Raw genomic sequence first — 18,875 nt, forward strand, 5'->3', positions numbered from 1 at the left:
CTGGCAGCTCGTGCCCGCGCGCGTTCCCCGAGACTCGCCGGCTTCCGCGGCCGCGCCACTCGTGACGAAATGGCGGCCCGACCAATCAGGCGGCAAGAGCGCGAGGCCGCGCAACAAAAGTCAACGGACCCGACAATGAAACCACGCTCAGGTCGTTGCCGCGTTGACGAACCCCTCAACTTACACGAGCATTGAAAAAAAAATGCTCCAAACTTGCAGGGATCAAACAATCATGAAAAAAAACGGAACGACAATAACCACGCCCCCCTTCCTCATAGAAACAAACAGGCTACCCGGAAATGATTGCGCATCAGCATTCCATGACTACACAACTTCATCCAAAAAACAAAACAAAACGATGCCCCATAAATCATTTTCACAAGAATTAACGTGACCGAAAAAAATTGCCGATAATTATCAAAGATATATATTCCCGCGTGAAGATTGCACTCATTCGTTGATCTCAAAGAAATTTGCTAGCGAGCCCCCAAAAGTGCAATCCGAGTTTTGAGGAACTGCTGGAGGCACTGACGACTATTTTTTGGCCGTGACGGGAAACTTTCACATCCATGTTGAAAACACCAAAGACCTTTGGTCCGTCACGCAACACAGAAAAGGCACAGCCTCAACAGCTAGCGGCTAACGTCTCCATTTTCACGCCGCGGGTGCTTTTTTACGGGGGACAGCGACCTCTGTCGGCTGCTTTGGAAACTTGCACGAGGGTGCCCTGTCCTGAGTGAGAAACGGCGTGCGGACGGGGGGGGGCCCTTGAAGAACCTCCAAATGAACAATCAGTGCCGGCTACCATTAGCATCACGGGACGAGGGTGTGATTGAACACGTTGATGATTTGAGGAGTCATCTGTCAACCCGAACAACAAAACCATTCACGTAAGGAGGACCTGGAGAGTCAAGTTTTGATTGGGTCTGATAAATACAGGGCACCATAATGGAGCAACAAGACAATTTTCCCCGCCATCTTTCTTCATTGTGTGTGTGTGTGTGTGTGTGATACTGGGCCTTATCAGCCTGTGGTGGAGTTTCCTATTGGACAGGAAGTGGCCTTCCTTCGCTTCCTGCCGTCCCCTTTTGTGTGTGTGTGTGTGCGTGTGTGTCCGTATCCCAACAATATGGTGACAAAACACTCAGTGCAGAGAGGCAAAGAACAAGGATTTGGAGACATCGAAGTGGCGACGGGAAAAAAATCCCACAGCAAGTTGAAGCAATTGCAAAATTGTCAGAGTGGATTAGGAAAGTGTGCAGGGAAGTGGCCAACCTGCTGCCATGGATTATGAACCCAAGAAATCCAAAAAGGTAAATAGTAGATTTTATTTTTTTTTGTCAGCCCTTACATTTGCTTCCGGAGGATTTTTTCGTTCTACGTGATGATACGCACGTCGGTGGCCTTGCAGATATTTTGCACATCAACTCATAGGGGGAAAAAAACTGGCAAGTCGACTCAGAATGGTCTCTGCCGATCGTAAAATGTTGCTTGGTTGCGGCAGATATCTTTGGCCTCCCCTCTTTCTAGCACACACTCGAGAAGGGATCTCGTGCAAGGCTTCTTGCCACCGCCAATCGATTTTTTTCCTCTGCGTGCGGTGCGCTCGCCCAGGGTTTGGTGTCTCCCATCAAGCGTCTGGTGTGGTCCAAAGCCAGCCGCAGGCCGGCGGAGCGAGGCAGCGTTTACCGGCGTCCCCTGCACACCGTCCCGCTCTACCCCCCCGACTTCCTCATCCACCCCGAAAGACTCATCTTCGACTATGTGGAGAAGGAGGTGAAGGTAGGAGTTCTTTGAAGCCAATCGTTGGGCCTTCTCTGATCCATTCATTTGGCATGAGAGGGCTCCGGGGTTGGATTTTGTTCATGGACTGTTTTTCCTGGGGGAGCCTCTCGCAAGTTGCTTTGGCCACGTCCTGTACAAAAGGACGTGCTTATTATTTGGGCTGTTGGTATGCTGCCCGCTCTTCTGACGACATCAATCCCCCCCCCCTCAGTTTCTGGCTCACCTGACCTGGGTCTCGGTTTCTCTGAACCCATCCAGTCGAGATGAACTGCTGCAACTGCTGGACACAGCCAGGGTTAGTCGCCAAACTCATTTTGGGAATAATCTTCAACTGATCTTCCTCCGTTATTATGAGTCCTTTTATGGGTGACACCGATTTTATTTTAAATCCAGCTGCCCTGACAGGTACGGTATTAAGAATTTGCATCTCTTCTCTATCCTTGTTGCGAGAGGTTGGCTGAATACTCGTGCAACAGCAACTGACCTCTGCCCTCTCGACCGAAATTAACTGGGACGGCCTTTCTCTCCCCCTCCGTGAGCCGTCACCTTACCGTGGTGGAGGGGTTTGCGTGTCCCGATGATCCTAGGAGCTAAGTTGTCTGGGGCTTTATGCCCCTGGCAGGGTCACCCATGGCAAACAGGTTCTAGGTGAGGGGCCAGACAAAGCATGGCTCATAGACCCTTATGATGACTACAATATATGGACCAAGGTTTCCCTTGCCCGGACGCGGGTCACCGGGGCCCCACTCTGGAGCCAGGCCTGGAGGTGGGGCTCGTTGGCAAGCGCCTGGTGGCCGGGCCTACACCCATGGGGCCCGGCCGGGCACAGCCCGAAGAGGCAACGTGGGTCCCCCTTCACATGGGCTCACCACCCATGAGAGGGGCCAAAGGGGTCGGGTGCTATGTGAGCTGGGCGGCAGCCAAAGACGGGGACCCTGGCGGTCCGATCCTCGGCTGCAGAAGCTAGCTCTTGGGACATGGAATGTCACCTCTCTGGCAGGGAAGGAGCCCGAGCTGGTGTGTGAGGCAGAGAATTTCCGACTGGATATAGTCGGACTTGCCTCCACACACAGCTTGGGTTCTGGTACCAGTTCTCTCGAGAGGGGTTGGACTCTCTTCCACTCTGGAGTTGCTCACGGTGAGAGGCGCAGAGCAGGTGTGGGCATACTCATTGCCCCCCGGCTCAGTGCCTGTACATTGGGGTTCACACCGGTAGACGAGAGGGTTGCCTCCCTCCGCCTTCGGGTGGGTGGACGGGTACTGACTGTTGTTTGTGCATATGCACCAAACAGCAGCTCAGCATACCCACCCTTTTTGGAGTCCTTGGAGGGTGTGCTGGAGAGTACTCCTGCTGGGGACTCCCTTGTTCTGCTGGGGGACTTCAATGCTCACGTGGGCAATGACAGTGAGACTTGGAGGGGCGTGATTGGGAGGAACGGCCCCCCCGATCAGAACTCGAGTGGTGTTTTGTTATTGGACTTCTGTGCTCGCCACGGATTGTCCATAACGAACACCTTGTTCAAACATAAGGGTGTCCATATGTGCACTTGGCACCAGGACACCCTAGGCCGCAGTTCGATGATCGACTTTGTAGTTGTATCATCGGATTTGCGGCCGCATGTTCTGGACACTCGGGTGAAGAGAGGGGCGGAGCTGTCAACTGATCACCACCTGGTGGTGAGTAGGCTCCGATGGTGGGGGAAGATGCCAGTCCGTCCTGGCAGACCCAAACGTATCGTGAGGGTTTGTTGGGAGCGTCTGGCGGAATCCCCTGTCAGAAGGAGTTTCAACTCCCACCTTCGACAGAGCTTTTCCCATGTTCCGGGGGAGGCGGGGGACATTGAGCCCGAGTGGACCATGTTCCGTGCCTCTATTGTTGAGGCGGCCAATCTGAGTTGTGGCCGTAAGGTGGTTGGTGCCTGTCGTGGCGGCAATCCCCGTACTCGCTGGTGGACACCAGCAGTAAGGGATGCCGTCAAGCTGAAGAAGGAGTCCTATCGAGCCTTTATGGCCTGTGGGACCCCAGAGGCAGCTGACAGGTATCGACTGGCCAAGCGGACCGCGGCTTCGGTGGTCGCCGAGGCAAAAACCCGAGCGTGGGAAGAGTTCGGTGAGGCCATGGAAGCCGACTTCCGGACGGCTTCGAGGAAATTCTGGTCCACCCTCCGACGTCTCAGGAGGGGGAAGCAGTGCACCACTAACACTGTGTACAGTGGGGATGGGGCGCTGCTGACTTCGACTCGGGACGTTGTGAACCGGTGGGCAGAGTACTTCGAAGACCTCCTCAACTCCACCAACACGCCTTCCTTGGAGGAAGCAGAGCCCGAGGACTCTGAGGTGGGCTCTCCTATCTCTGTGGTTGAAGTCACCGATGTGGTTAAAAAGCTCCTCGGTGGCAAGGCCCCAGGGGTGGATGAGATCCGCCCGGAGTTCCTCAAGGCTCTGGATGTTGTGGGGCTGTCCTGGTTGACACGCCTCTGCAACATCGCGTGGTCAACAGGGAGAGTGCCTCTGGATTGGCAGACCGGGGTGGTAGTCCCTCTTTTTAAAAAGGGGGACCGGAGGGTGTGTTCCAACTACAGAGGGATCACACTCCTCAGCCTCCCTGGTAAGGTCTATTCAGGGGTGCTGGAGAGGAGGGTCCGTCAGGAAGTCGAGCCTCAGATTGAGGAGGAGCAGTGTGGTTTTCGTCCCGGCCGTGGAACAGTGGACCAGCTCTACACCCTTAGCAGGGTCCTTGAGGGTATGTGGGAATTCGCCCAACCAGTCTACATGTGTTTTGTGGACTTGGAGAAGGCGTTTGACCGTGTCCCTCGGGGAGTTCTGTGGGGGGTGCTTCGTGGGTATGGGGTACCGAACCCCCTGATACGGGCTGTTCGGTCACTATACCACCGATGTCAGAGTTTGGTTCGCATTGCCGGCAGTAAGTCGGAATCGTTTCCAGTGGGGGTAGGACTCCGCCAAGGCTGCCCTTTGTCGCCGATTCTGTTCATAACCTTTATGGACAGAATTTCTAGGCGCATCCGAAGCGTTGAGGGAGTCCGTTTTGGGGGCCTCAGTATTACATCCCTGCTTTTTGCAGATGATGTGGTGCTGTTGGCTCCTTCAAACGGGGCTCTACAACTCTCACTGGAGCGTTTCGCAGCCGAGTGTGAAGCGGTTGGGATGAAAATCAGCACCTCCAAATCTGAAACCATGGTCCTCAGTCGGAAAAGGGTGGAGTGCCCCCTCCGGGTCGGGGGGGAGATCTTGCCCCAAGTGGAGGAGTTTAAGTATCTTGGGGTCTTGTTCACGAGTGAGGGCAGGAGGGAGCGAGAGATCGACAGGCGGATCGGTGCAGCATCTGCTGTGATGCGGACGTTGTATCGGTCTGTCGTGGTGAAGAAGGAGCTGAGCCAAAGGGCGAAGCTCTCAATTTACCGGTCGATCTACGTCCCAACCCTCATCTATGGCCACGAGCTATGGGTCGTGACCGAAAGAACGAGATCCCGGATACAAGCGGCCGAAATGAGTTTTCTCCGCAGGGTGTCCGGGCTCTCCCTTAGAGATAAGGTGAGAAGCTCGGTCATCCGGGAGGGGCTCAGAGTCGAGCCGCTTCTCCTCCACATCGAGAGGAGCCAGATGAGGTGGCTTGGGCATCTGATTCGGATGCCTCCTGAGCGCCTCCCTGGTGAGGTGTTCCGGGCATGTCCCACCGGGAGGAGACCCCGAGGAAGACCCAGGACACGCTGGAGAGACTATGTCACCCAGCTGGCCTGGGAACGCCTCGGGATCCCCCGGGGAGAGCTGGAAGAAGTAGCTAGGGAGAGGGAAGTCTGGGCTTCCCTGCTAAAGCTGTTGCCCCCGCGACCCGGCCCCGGATAAGCGGTAGATGATGGATGGATGGATGGATGGCCTTTCTCTCCCAGGTGTAAAGTATAAAAAATTGCATTCGTACCGATGAAACGTGCATGTAGCGCTTCTCTCGGACTCACACGGTGGCATTTCCGTTGCGGAGAAAAGAAACGAGGAGAAAACGCCGCGGAGAAGTCGACGACGTATTGAAGCGAGCGAGCGGCAACGTAAGATGGCCGCCTCCGGCTTCGCTTCCGCTTCGGACGCGCACGCATTGAAGCGAGCGAGCGGCAACGTAAGATGGCCGCCTCCGGCTTCGCTTCCGCTTCGGACGAGCACGCATTGAAGCGAGCGAGTGGCAACGTAAGATGGCCGCCTCTGGCTTCGCTTCCGCTTCGGTCGACCACGCGGCGTGCTTTGTCCAATGATATATCCGTCGCTGCGGTCGCCAAAGTGGAAACGGACGATCGATCCCGATCATCATCGTTGTGCCGGATAACCAATCGCCGATCGTTTTCAGTCGGATCATCTGCCGCAACGGAAAGTCGTCGGCGGTCGGTTCCAAAGTAACCGAAAGCGGCACCGGAAAAGTCAGCTTGTAAAATGCGACTCGCGTCTTCCAGCGGCTGACGTTTGCTCTCCGCAAGTCCGAACGGTCATTCGAAAGGGAATTTGGTGAGCGGTGGCGCCGTGGCGCTGACGGAGCTGTGTCGGTGAGCAGCAGCTGAGGGTCCTCCCGTCCAAGACCAGCGCGGAGCAGGACTGCATCTTGAGTCTGTCCGCTCGCTGCCTGCTGCTGACGTGGAGAGACAACGAGAAGCTGCTGATGAGGATTCCCACGCACGAGGTCGCCGCCGCATCCTACCTGAGAGACGACGCGCTGCACCTGCTGGTCCTCAAGACAGGTGGGCTCGCCATCCACAACTTCAGCAAATCATCCCTCCGCATCTCAAGCCCCAAAAGGCCACCTTTTGCTTTTGACGCCAGCCGGGAGCGAAGAAGGAGTAAAACGGGACGGCCAATGTTTGAGGCCACCCTCGAATAAAAGTGCAATGTGCCTAGGACGGTATCGAGCGGAACGCCTTGTGGGCTCAGTGCCATCTGGCGATCCGGGAGGTGTCGATTGGGGCCTACGCAGTCGGGGAGCTGGCTTCAAGCCAGCGCAAATGAGAACCGGCAATGAAGGGCCCATATCCCACAGCGTACGACGTTTTTCCTTCAAGCGGGGGAGTCCCGGCGACTTTCGCCAGCCCCATCGTTCGGTCCCGCCTTTACGCGGTCCCGTCCCGGCCATCCCGTTTGGTTTTCGTGACTAAATACGAGCGTTGTGATGCACGCGTGCGATTCAGGTCTAAACGTGGACACGGTGGTCGCCGGCGACAACAGCCTGGACCGAAAGAATCCGACGGGCATCGACGGCCGGCGTCAAACGGTGAGCTGCGACGCCGACCCGCGACCTTCCGGCGGGACCATGGAGCGCCGGCACACCATCTGCGGAGTGGACTGGAGGCCCTCGCTGTCCAGGAGCGGCCACGACAAAAACCAGAGCCTGGAACGAGGAGGGGGAGGAAGCGGCGGCGGAGGGAGCTTGGAAAGGAAGCGAGCGGGGGGCAGCTGGGAGAGGAGACAGGCCGGCCGCAAGACGGGCGGCAGCTGGGAGAGCCGACGGCCCAGGCCGGCCGGCGGCTCGGCGCCCGCGGGCGGGGGGAGCTGGGAGAGGCGTGGAGCGGGAGCAGGAACGGGTGGCGGCGGCGGCGCGGGCAGCTGGGAGCGGCGCCGGGCCTGCACGGGCAGCTGGGAGAGGGGCAAGAGCTACGGAAGCTGGGAGAGGAGGAACCACAACCCGCTGGAGCCCACCCCGTGCCCCGACGCCTACTGCAACCTCGTCGTCCTGGCCGTCGACAACCGGGTGGGTGAGCCCGAAATACGTTTCCCCAAGCCCCAAGAGTTTGTGGCGACCTGCTGACCCGACCTCTGCTTTGACCGAAGTTCTGGTCTCTTTCCGTGACCTTTTGAACCTTGTGTGCGTTCAGGACGCCGCCGAGGAGTACTGCTCACTGATCTGCCAGATGTTCCAGATCATTTACGGCCATCAGACCATCGAGTGCGTGGACAGAGCGGGATTTCACCACACCGTGCCGGACCGCTACTGGCTGCAGAGAAGTCAGTGGAAGCGTTGAACTGCGGCTTGAGCAACACCCACAAAAAAAAGGTTTTTGGAGCCCCTTGGCCACGGGGCCGCCGGTAACTCTTTACATCTGCGACAGGTGACAGCTGCCTGACGGACGCCTCGTACGGCTACGAGGCGGAATTCTGCAGCTCTCAGTCAGTCGGGTTTTGCGGCCGCCCGACGGTCAGCCGTGGATTTGCGCTTCGCTCATCCGCGACCTCCTGCGGTTTCTCGTCCCCTTTAGCGACGGATCCCAGGATGCCTTTGAGCTCTACTACGGCGAGACGTACAGCGAGAGCTCGTCGCTTTCGGCGCAGGACTCCCACGGGGGCGTGGCTTCGGTCGACGACGCCTTCCGGAGCGACGCCCCCCTGGCGCTCATGCAGGACTACATGACGACGGTGCTTTCCGCAATCGTTTGCGCGTCATTCCATCGCCGAGGCCCGAGACATTTTTTCCATCAGTCTCCGGCGTTGTCGATGGAATGCTCTGGAAATGTCCGCCGGGCACGGCGAGATTGTTCGTCCGCTCACGAGACTCTCTTGCCGTGCGCCCGCAGCTGAGGAACAAGCTGAGCGCCGCAGAGTTGCAACACTTTGCGGCGTTTTTGCGAGAATACCGGCTGGGCTCCGACGTTGGCCACTTCTGCTCCGAGCTGCTCCGGCTGTACGGGGACGAGCGCAAGTTTCTGCTTTTGGGTGAGAAGCCGACTCTCACTTCTGAGCCGAATCGGAAGCCCTCGCCGATTCCAAGTGGAATCCAAGAATGTCGGGCCTTTGACAAAAGCCCCCTTTGCCCCGGCAGGTATGCGGCCGTTCATCCCGGACAAGGACGCGGGCGTGTTTGAGAGCTTCCTGGAAAGCATCGGCATCCGCGAGGGTGGAATTTTGACCGACAGCTTTGGACGCATCAAGCGCAGCATGAGCAACACCTCGGCCAGCGCCGTCAGAGGGTACGAGAGGCGGGGTCGCCTTGACGTGGCAATCCTTGCTCGCTGCCTCGCGGGGGCTCGGGCCGCGCCTCTTGCCGCAATTTGAACTTGCTTTAATGGCCTTTTTTTCTTTTTTTCCTGCCGGCAGATACGACAGTTGCTCGGTGACGTCGGGGTCTCAGGAGTTCAACCGCCGCATCAGCGACATCACACACGACATCCAAGCCCTGGGCTTCGGGGACGCGCACGCCGATATTGAGGAAGAGGACTACTACCTGTGATTCAAGTCGCTTGGTTGACGTTGGACTCGCAGCCCCGCGCAAGAAAGCTCCTGTTGCCAAAACACGCTGGCTTTTAAGGAAGACCGACATTTTCAACAACAACAAAAAAAAGGCGAAATTGTTTTCAATGTTTTCCAGAAATGCAATCACCTAAACCTCTACTCGATGGCTCTTCAGTCCTCCTGAGCGTCCCTCCTCAACCAACATCACCCTATAGTTTGTATTTCTCCGTATTCATGTTAACACCCCCCAGTAAAGAATATTGAACCCCCCCCTGGAATTCCCGTCTCTTCCTACCTGTGCTCTGACCAGCACACCATCTCGTCTATCGTTATCTCCTATCGCCTCCCCAGCAGAGGGCGTTGGGGCCCTTCCTGTAGCGATAGGATGTGAAGCTCATTGGAGACCCCCCCCCCATTCTTTTCTCATCAAGGCGATGACTATGGAATGCGACGGATGTGAAAAAACAAACACTTCTTTGCGTTTGTTGAAATGTGCAGGCCACATTTCACAATCTTCCCATGGTGCATTGCTTCCTCAGCGCCGGGCCGACCCCGCGACCTCTGCCAGACTCGCTGTGCGTCAGGCAAAGCGGTGATGTAATAGGCCGACCTTTTTCTTTTTCTTTTTTCTTCTTCTTGCAGGCGCGGGAACGCCGGCGTTCAGTGCGCCCGTTGTGTTTGTGTGCCATCGCGAGAGCCGCGCTCGTCGGCGGATTAGAGTGCCGTCATTGATCTTTGCGAGCGCCCCTGGGCCAGTATCGGCGGCACCATCGGCCCGCTGACGCAGAATGGCACGTGTACCCCCCCCCAAAAAAAAAGACACGGGCGACACGGGCGAGACATGAAAAGGCCGCTCACATTATGCTGAGGCTTTTCTGAGAGCAGCAACAAGAACAACAACAAAAAGTCACCGGTAAGGGCAAGCTCAGGCTCGTCTTTGAATCGTCCCTCAGTCATGCGTTGATGGCGGCCGAGGCGCTCGGGCCTTCCCGGCCATGTGCGCAGCTACACTTTCCGTCGATAGCCGATTGACATTTGCAGCAGCATTCTCATGTCGTCAAATTTGCTTACTTTGCTGATGGCGTTGACTCGAAATGGCGCATTGATAGCATTCAAATGACTCCATTTGGAAGCATTTGCAAACCAGAGACATTTAACAAGCGGGCCAATGAAAAGGAGCCGACTGAAACCATGACGGAAAAACGGACAGCGCAAGGAAACCATTTGGGAGACTTGCTTTCCGAAGCGCTTTCACTCCAACCTCACGATGGATGTTGCGACCATCTTGCCCCGTCGACACAAAAAGGGAGCCGATTGATCTTTTTCACTTTTCAAAAGATTCCTGGAAACACGGAATGTTTTCAAGCCATGAAACAGCGATGCAAAGGCTGCAGTGAAAATGCCAGCCGACAGGGGGTGCTCTAAGGCTGTCACCGGAAGTCAACCAAAACGGAGAATCAGTCAAAAACAACTGCTAGAATGTGACTTCCGACGGACGACCGCTCAGGGTTGCGCTGCCAAATTATTATTTAAAAAAAAAAGAAGAGCATTTTCTTCTGGAAACCGTCGTTGAAGAGGATGCCGCAAGTCGTTGGCCAACTTCTTGTAAAGGCACAGACTGGCAGCAAAGCTCCAACATGTTCTCACAGCCTCAGGTATGTCGAAAACATTCGCGTGGGTTTTCTTGGAGTCATCAGCCAAACAAGAGGAACGGCCTGCTTGCCAAAGACGTCCATTTCGGTAAGTCTGCGCAAAAAAAAGTCGATTCATGATCCGACCCCACCCCGATGATCACGCTAACTAGCCGCCAGATCTCTTTTTGCCTGTCGAAATGCAAATACAGGCCAGCACGTCAGGGTGAAAAGGTCACTAAGGGCTGACGGCACGACATGCAGGCCAAGGACTCTGGGTGCTGCGCCCTGGCCCTCATCCGGCCACCCTGGGGTCGCCCCCCCGCCCCCAGTCGATGTTAACTGATGTCTGATTTGGATGAGCAGCTGTCAGCCCATGAGAGCAGCCGGACGGTCATTGGGATTTCATTTGTTGCCTTTCAGACATTTGCGATCAGAGGGCACGCGTGCCACCACAGACGTTGGCCTTGCGGGGATTCCACCCGCCTATATTTAGTGTCCCGACAGCAGCGGCGTCACTCAAGGGATCAGTGCGAGCAAATCCTCTGCGGTTTCGTAACGGCGGCGACGTGCTGAGGGCTAATCAAAGTTGCTGTCGGGCAGAGGCGCGGCGACACCGCTCACGCCTCAGCATCCTGTCACATCTGTTCAGCTCGGCTCGGAGGTCGTCACTCTCATTTTGTCACTTGGATGTAGCCCGGCTCCACCCGTTTACAAACCCTGTGAAAAAGTCATCGGCACGACAGAAGCCAAGGACCACGCGACCGGCACGCGGCCCGGGAGCTCACATTTCCTAGCAATTTGGGAGAATTATTTTTTTTTTTTAAATAAACTGCTCGGATGCGTGTTGATTCCAGATGGGTATCAAATTGACAAATCATGAACAGGATCGGCGTTTTCACCAGTCGCTATTAATCATAACTCGTCAAAGGTCATTTGAGCAAATGCGTCATTTGACATGAGTCACTTCCCGATAAGTGGCTCGCTGTCGGTTGAATAAAGTGTCAAACTCCCCGCTTGAAGTCCAGTCAAATGACGGCGTCATGTTTTGTTGTTCTTTTTTTTTTCCCGCCGGGCGTCATGTTTTCTTTTGTTGTTGTTTTTTTTCGGCCGGTCCCGGAAGACGACGTAGGGCAACGTCATGACGCAGGCCAGTTTTGGTCCAATGGGAGCGCGGGAGGGCTAAAGCTCTTCTCGCGCCGGGTAAAAGGGATTTGACAGTTGGGAGTGCGATTCCCAAGCGGACGAGCTCGGCGCCGCGACGCGCAGCATGGCGGCGGCGGCCGCCGCTTGCGGCCAGCTCGGGAGCGCCACAAAGAGCCAGACTCGGGAGCAGACCCGGAGGAACCGCGAGAATTCCAAGCGGAGACGAGCCGCTCTTTTGTTCCTCTCCAACATCTCGCTGGACGGCCGCCCCGCGCGGAGCGGCTCGGCCGAGCGGGGAGGGACCCGGCGGCGCCACGACGCCGTCGCGGAGCCGAGCGAGGCGGCTTCCGCCACGCTCGCGGAGCCGCGGAGCGACGACGGGACGCGCTCGGCGGCCACTTTGTCGACTTCCGTCATCTGCGGGGAGGCGAAAAAGACGACGGCGACGCGGCGGACGGGCGCCGGGCTCCCGGCCGTGCCGCCCATCGTCGTCCTGCCTTCCGACGCGGGGCGCCCGGAGCTGCCGCTCGGGCGCCGCAGGGACTCGGCGCCCTCGGCGGCCGACGGACACCTGCTCTCGCCGTCGCCGTCGCCGTCCGACGGCAGCCTGCTGCCTTCGCCCGCGGCACCGCGGAAGTCGTCCACGCTGCTGTCGGTGCACAGCTGCAACTCGCTGTCCTCCGACCTGCGGCAAAGGTGAGCGCAAGAGACGAGGCGAGAGCGAGGCGAGAGCGAGGCGAGAGCGCAACTTCTTCTTCCTTGTTTGCTTGGCAAGAAAGACGCGAGCCCCCTCTAAAGCGAAAGCTAGGATGATGTCCTTTATTACTTCGCAAACGTTGTATAAATTAATGTTCAAAACAAAAGTCAAGTGCAAACATGTTCAGGATGATAAAAGCACAACCGAGGGGAAACAAAGGATTGAAGAATTCAAAAATGCTTGTCACCCGAGTGAAAAACGTTTGCCCTTTCTAGACAAAAAAAAAGGAATTCATTCATGGCCAATGTGCGCATGGCGCACATGAATCAAGATCAAAAGATTCGAGCGGAATTCCAGCAGAAAGTTCATTTGCGCACGTCGTCCCCAACATAAAATACACAATGGTCGAAAAGCCCAAATCGCAGTGCACGGCAACTAACGCAAACTCGAGGCTGCGTACTGTAAGTCTGTTTCCAATGAAGAGCAGAACAACCCCGAGTCAAACGTGGATGTGATCGAAACGTGAGCTTTAATTGTGCGCCGTCATCGATGCCAAAAAGCGCCGCATCTCTTTCCCCGTTTCCATCGAGGATGGGGGGCGTCTTTTGGTGAGGCAAAACGAGCGCAACTTCATGAGAGCTGCTGAAGTCAGGGAACGGTTTTGCTCCAGTTTGTCACACTTCCTCAACTCCTTTCGGTCATTCCCCAATCGCGAGCGCCACCGCCGGCGATTCTTAAAAGGAAGATTTTCTCACGGACTCCTTCAAAACGGCCGATGGGAGAATCTGGAAACGGCGGCCGGCCGAAGCGCCCAATTGCCAAGTGCCGTCTCTGTTGAGAGGAAGCGGGGGAGGAGAAAACCACAGTCGGCGTCAAGTCAAATGAGCGCAAAATGCTTTGGGGCTTTTTTTTTCTTTTTTTCTCTTTTTTTTGTTTCTCACGCGGATGCCAGCGGTAAGGACACGTGCTCAGCTCGTCAAGATCAACGGACGTTTGCCGCGTGCCGTGGCACGAAGACGTCCGATTGCACGTGACGACGGGCTGCGCAAATGATCGCTGTACATGGAGCAATTGAACATACAAGACAAATGAGTAATAAAGGCGGTAGAAAGCACCAAACAGTAAAAGCAAGAACAAATCCAAGTCATGCCGAGTGGAATGCCAAAGAATACAAGTGAGTTTGGAGGAGGCTGGCCCAATGTTCAGTGGGAGATACCCTCTGAGCCTCACTTTAGTTACTTTAGTTACTTTAGTTACTTCTACTTGGTACTTGGCTCGGGGGCATCGGCGCGCGCACGTGCGCGCTTCATCATCAACGGCAACGGCCATCGTTGTCCTCACAGATTTTTCCATTCCCACGCCAGTTTCCACAACATGGGCGAGGGAGGAAAGAAGCCGGCGGGTTCTCGTGGGAAAGGCTCGGATGCCGGGACGCATTTAGAAGGAGGCTTTCTCTCACGCTCGCGTGGCCCCCCGGGGACTTGGCAAAAGTGGCGTGGAGATGGGCTTGATTGCTGATTGGCCGGAAGGACTCCGATGAGAAGGAGCCACGGCTCGCGCCTGCCGTCGGCTGCGTTGGGCCCATTTTCCACCCGCGCCCCCGTTCTCGAACCCGAGCGCCATAGATCGATATGGGGCTTAGCTCGGCAAAGAAGTTGTTGTCGTGGGGGGAGGGGGGTGGGTTCCCCTGAATGTATTTGCTCCGGAGGATTTTAGAAATGTTTCAAGTCCACATAGATGGCATGTTGCCAGTTTTGGGGGGGGGGGGGGGGGGGTCGAAAATCCGATTTCTTCTCCATCACCCGACAGGGAAAGGAAAGCGTAGCGGTGATGAGCGACGGCCAACCATCACCGAAGCCCAAAGCGCACTTTGGAAATGGCCGACTGTCGGGAAGGAGGCACGCGAGCCGAGTCCCTCGCAGGCGCTGCCGCGTGCCCGCCGCGCTGACGTCGCAGCGCTTGCGTAACCGCCGCCACGTCATTGGGCCGATCTCCTTGGCCTGCTTTTTTTTTTTTTTTCCTGCGTTTTAATCCGCGAGGTCAACGACGCCGTTCAACCTCAAGCAGATGGTCGCCGCGGCAAACGCTTGGAGTGGATGAGAAGCGAAGGACTGCGGTGGTCGTTGCTTTCTTTGTATCGCCATCAATTTGCAAGAAATAATAACAAACAAACAGCCCCCCCCAATCCTCAAAATCTTTCAGGTTTTGCTGTCACTCTCCTCGGCCCGGCGTGTCCTTTATGTCGCTCTCTGAGGTCTTGATTGCCGACTTTCTACTGCAGGACCCGAAACCTCTCGGGCGGTTCTCCCCGGCCGCGACCCGCCAAGAAGATCCACTTCATCAAAAACATGAAGCAGTACGACACCAGAGGCAGCAGGTGAGACAAAAGCGCCCGGAGCGCCGTCGCCCGGCTTTTTTCTCCATCAATATCCTTGATTTGTCCCACACTGGGGAGATGTTTGGGCGCTCTTGTTATAGTTTCTACAATAAGCTGAGAACATTTTTTTTTTGGAGGGGGCGGGGTGAGGGCGGGGGTCACAAGTCAAGCAGAAGGAATGTTTTGAGCTTGAGTGAAAGCGCTTCCCAGCTAGAGAAGAGCAAAAAGAAGATGGAGGGAGGAACGCCTTTTGACGGCCAAATCTCAGCGCCCTTAGCTAAATGACGTGTCTCGACGTCGATGGCGTTGAATGTTCCGATTCTGACATTGATGTGGAATCATTTGTCTTGGAGAATAAAAAAAAAAAAAGAAGACCTGATTGTCATCGGGCAATGACATTCGCACTGTGAAAACACTCGCCCCCCTCCCCCACCCCAAAAATGTCATTCTCCCGCACAGGAAAAGTTCTCAAGGCAGAGGCAAGAAATCGGTGTCGGACGCCTTGCCGCGATCTCGCGTTTGAAGCGCTTTCCAAGCCGCTTTGTGCTTCTTTTTTTTTCTTCTTCTCCCTCTCGTGTTCTATTCTCGCACTAGCTTGCAGACGGAGCGAATCCGACGTGCGGCTCGGGGGAAGGAGCGCCGGCCGCGGCGTCATCGTAGACTCGCGGCGGACCAAAATAGACGCTCGGCGTGAGCGGCGCCGTCGTTGCCGTTTGTAGCTCACTTGTCACAATGAGAAAAGAAAAGATGCTGCGCGTGTCACGTGGGGGCTCCTAAATGCGCCGGGCCTCAAAGCATGAGCTCTGCTCGAGGCACCGCAAGACAAAGAACGGCCGCACTCTGTCTTCTTGGAGCCTCTGCTGGGTCAAAAATGTCTTCCGACACGTTGCGATGAGATGAAATGGCCAGCGATGGCCTGCTCTTGACTTTTTCCACCGGAACGTGATGGGCGAGTGTGCCCTTTTGTTGTTTTCAGGATCGTGTTGATCTGCGCCAAAAGGTCCCTGTGTGCCGCCTTTTCCGTTCTGCCGTACGGAGAAAGCTTTTACCTCAGGTAGGCGCACTCACACACGCGCGCCCCACATCACCTTCCACCTTTGCCATCCGACCAATGTCTTTGTGTGCCGCCCCCCCCACGTCTCCAGCGAGCCCACGTTGAGCCACCCCCGGCGGAGACACTCGTCGGGGAATATTTCCACCTCCCTGGAGATGACGGCGCTGGAGGGTTTCCACATGGAGACGTACAACCGGGTACGCCCGCGAGCGCCCGCGCGGCCGAGAGCCCTCGTCGCCTGAGCCTCTCTTTGCCTCTCGTCCAGTCGGTGTCGTACGCCCGCTTCCTGTACCCCACCGACGCCCTGGTCAGGCGCGAGGCCTCGTCCGCCGCCGACCCGACGCCGCGGGTTCCCCTCTGGAGGAGCGGGTGCGGCGCGCCCGCCGGCGGCTTGCCCCCGAGCCGGCTCAACGCCGCGGTGGGACTCGACCTCGGTAGAGCACGATTCTTCGTCATCCAGACTTCGGAGCCATGTTCATTTGCGGTCAAAGAGAAAATGGCAGCGTCGAAAATAAAAAAAAAAAAAAAAAGAAAAATAGCCACAAAGCGTGTTTCTTCGATCGACCCCGCGGCCGCAGTTTTGTTTCAGGATTCGCGCTGGTTTCCTTGCATCGGGCCGGATTGGCAACCCGCATCTCTCCTGTTGTTGCAGGAGCGGAGGACGTGAGCGAGTACGACCCAAACGTCCTCAGCGACCCCCAGTGGCCTTGCGGCAAGCACAAGCGGGTGCTGATCTTTGCCTCTTACATGGTGAGAAGCTTTTTCTTCAATGCAGATGCTTACAACAGATCGATCGACACGTGGCCGCTTGGCATCCGAGACGTCGCCCGGTCCTCATTTTGCTCGTTGGCAGCAAAAACGTGGAGACGTCTGACCGCTCCATCGGGGAAACAAACTTTGCCGCGCCCGTCCTCGCATTGCGGCAAAAAACCCAGAGCCGCTTGAACTCGGACCATTTCTCCTTTGGGATGCTAAAATGATTTTTGCCCCGCTTCTTGTTTTGACCTTGATCCAAAAGCTTCTCAAAAACGTCCTCTGGGAAAACGGTGACGGTCAAGAAGTGGCAATTAGCTGCGCGCGCATGCGCGGCGACCGCCTTCATGTCGGCTTAGCGGTCGGCGCGCGCTAGGCAGCAGCTTAGCGGGATCCATTCCAACCAACAGCGTTCGCTTAATCCGTCCGGGCGGATTTTCACGACGGCGGCGGCCGTGCCGCGTGCGTGTCAATCGTCGGCCGCGAGGAAGCTGCAAAGTGAGGCGTGAAAAGCGAACCTTTCCTCGGCCTTCTCGCAGACCACCGTCATCGAATATGTCAAACCCTCCGATCTGAAGAAAGACATGAACGAGACATTCAAGGAGAAGTTTCCACACATCAAACTCACCCTGAGCAAGATCCGCAGGTAAGGTGACGCCAACGAAAATGGCCAAGGGGGGGGGGGGGGGGGGGGCTGTGGCGCTTGCTCCCAAAATTGCTGTGCATCTTTTGCTTCTCTGCGTCTCAGCCTGAAGCGAGAGATGCGCTCGGTGGGCGAGGATTGCGGCCTGCAGCCCGCCACCATGGCCATGGCCTTCGTCTACTTTGAGAAGTTGGTGTTGCAAGGGCGACTCAACAAGCACAACAGGTAGGCCTCCTTTTGCGTTGCTCACAAAAGAAGCATTCCTTCCTTCCTTCGCCGTCGCCAACCGCTGCGCGCTCTAAAAAAAAAAAAATCCAATCAAATGTGACTCGTTGGCTCCCTCTGGTGTTGGCGCGTCGTCATTGCAACTCGAGTCGTTTTTCTTTTCCAATGAGCTCAAGTCGAACCTTCCGCTTTGTTTGACTTGATTGAACAGGAAGTTGGTGTCGGCCGCCTGCATCCTATTGGCCGCCAAGATCAGCAGCGATCTAAGGAAGCAGGAGGTCGTACAACTCATCGACGTAAGACTCTCACACACGCACACACACACACCAATTTAGAGTACCAAGAAGGTACTAAATAAATAGTTTCAAACAATAACATGCCTAGCTATTGTGTGAACAGGTGAGTGAACACGAGTCAGAGTGAAACCTACTCGCAAATAGGTTCCAAGCTAGGCTAAAGGGAACCAATGTAGCATTTTCCCACAATTCCACGGGGTAGAACAAAACGCCCAAGGGAAAGCACGCACTGCAGAGTGCAGCCAAAATAAAATGCCCAAATTACAAATGGCAGCCCAATTCTACCCCCACTCCCCCCCAAAAAAGACTACGGCGCGCAAGTCGATAGCTCGTGGCTCCGTTTGCACGTGGCAAGCGAGCCCCTCGAACATATTTGCGAGTCTGTTTGGGTATTTGGCCAGTCCAAATCGTTGCGCTTTTGGGATTCAAGCGCAAAACTTGACTTGGGCGCGAGCTTGCGACTTTCCGCCACTAGATGGCAGCAGCGACTTTCATCAACGGCCTGAAATGATGGCGCATCAACTGGTGACCTTGCGATCCAAGTGCCTAGTAACTTGAGATGAAGCCGAATGATGTCCGTTAGATCAAAAGCATGGCCAAAAAGCAAAAAATATATATATATATTTTTCTTCTTAAATGTACAAATTGAAGTTGAGCAAAGCGTTTGTCTTGAGCAGAAGCTGGAGGAGCGCTTCAGGATCGGCAGACGGGAGCTGATCAGCTTTGAGTTCACCATCCTGGTGGCCCTGGAGATGGCCCTCTACCTGCCAGAAAGCAAAGTCATGCCGCATTACAGGCGACTGGTGCAGCAGCAGTTGTAGGCCGCCGCGCCTGCGCCCATTCGCTCCGCCTCCAAAATCCCTCCGAGCAAACCCAAAGATTTGTTTGCGGAGACCTCTCCCGGCAACCCGTCGAGCCCGGTCTCGCGCCGACGACCCCCCGGGAACCACTCACCAAAGACGTACTGCGTTACCGGGAGGACTCTGCGCCGAAGCTACAGAACTGCAAAAAAAAAACTTTGGAGCGGGTGGCCGAGAGCTGATTTTCTTG

General features: G+C 56.0%; 2 protein-coding genes across 2 annotated transcripts; both read left to right on the top strand.

Annotated features, from left to right (window-relative positions):
• Positions 1-1,069: 1,069 nt before the first annotated feature.
• LOC127593458 (cerebral cavernous malformations 2 protein-like) lies at positions 1,070-9,230 on the top strand. The gene is made up of 11 exons (XM_052054921.1): positions 1,070-1,313; positions 1,615-1,782; positions 1,997-2,080; positions 6,341-6,524; positions 6,969-7,528; positions 7,653-7,782; positions 7,887-7,944; positions 8,034-8,190; positions 8,349-8,487; positions 8,594-8,741; positions 8,869-9,230. Exons 1-11 carry the CDS (start codon positions 1,284-1,286, stop codon positions 8,999-9,001), a joined length of 1,791 nt encoding a protein of 596 aa, XP_051910881.1. The 5' UTR covers positions 1,070-1,283; the 3' UTR covers positions 9,002-9,230.
• A 2,587-nt stretch (positions 9,231-11,817) lies between these two features.
• LOC127593570 (CDK5 and ABL1 enzyme substrate 2-like) lies at positions 11,818-18,875 on the top strand. Its single transcript, XM_052055119.1, has 10 exons — positions 11,818-12,476; positions 14,759-14,854; positions 15,831-15,908; positions 16,000-16,105; positions 16,174-16,342; positions 16,561-16,658; positions 17,201-17,307; positions 17,410-17,529; positions 17,741-17,825; positions 18,503-18,875. Exons 1-10 carry the CDS (start codon positions 11,905-11,907, stop codon positions 18,644-18,646), a joined length of 1,575 nt encoding a protein of 524 aa, XP_051911079.1. The 5' UTR covers positions 11,818-11,904; the 3' UTR covers positions 18,647-18,875.

Source organism: Hippocampus zosterae, chromosome 2 (genome assembly GCF_025434085.1).
Source record: "Hippocampus zosterae strain Florida chromosome 2, ASM2543408v3, whole genome shotgun sequence".
Classification (NCBI taxonomy): domain Eukaryota; kingdom Metazoa; phylum Chordata; class Actinopteri; order Syngnathiformes; family Syngnathidae; genus Hippocampus; species Hippocampus zosterae.

Excerpts from the sequence above, each read along its gene's own strand:
- LOC127593458 (XM_052054921.1), top strand. The coding sequence starts at position 1,284 with ATGGATTATGAACCCAAGAAATCCAAAAAG. Across the intron at positions 1,783-1,996 it reads ATGTGGAGAAGGAGGTGAAG|TTTCTGGCTCACCTGACCTG; the intron begins GTAGGAGTTCTT and ends CCCCCCCCTCAG. Across the intron at positions 7,529-7,652 it reads TCCTGGCCGTCGACAACCGG|GACGCCGCCGAGGAGTACTG; the intron begins GTGGGTGAGCCC and ends GTGTGCGTTCAG.
- LOC127593570 (XM_052055119.1), top strand. The coding sequence starts at position 11,905 with ATGGCGGCGGCGGCCGCCGCTTGCGGCCAGCTCGGGAGCGCCACAAAG. Across the intron at positions 14,855-15,830 it reads TACGACACCAGAGGCAGCAG|GATCGTGTTGATCTGCGCCA; the intron begins GTGAGACAAAAG and ends TGTTGTTTTCAG. Across the intron at positions 15,909-15,999 it reads GGAGAAAGCTTTTACCTCAG|CGAGCCCACGTTGAGCCACC; the intron begins GTAGGCGCACTC and ends CCACGTCTCCAG.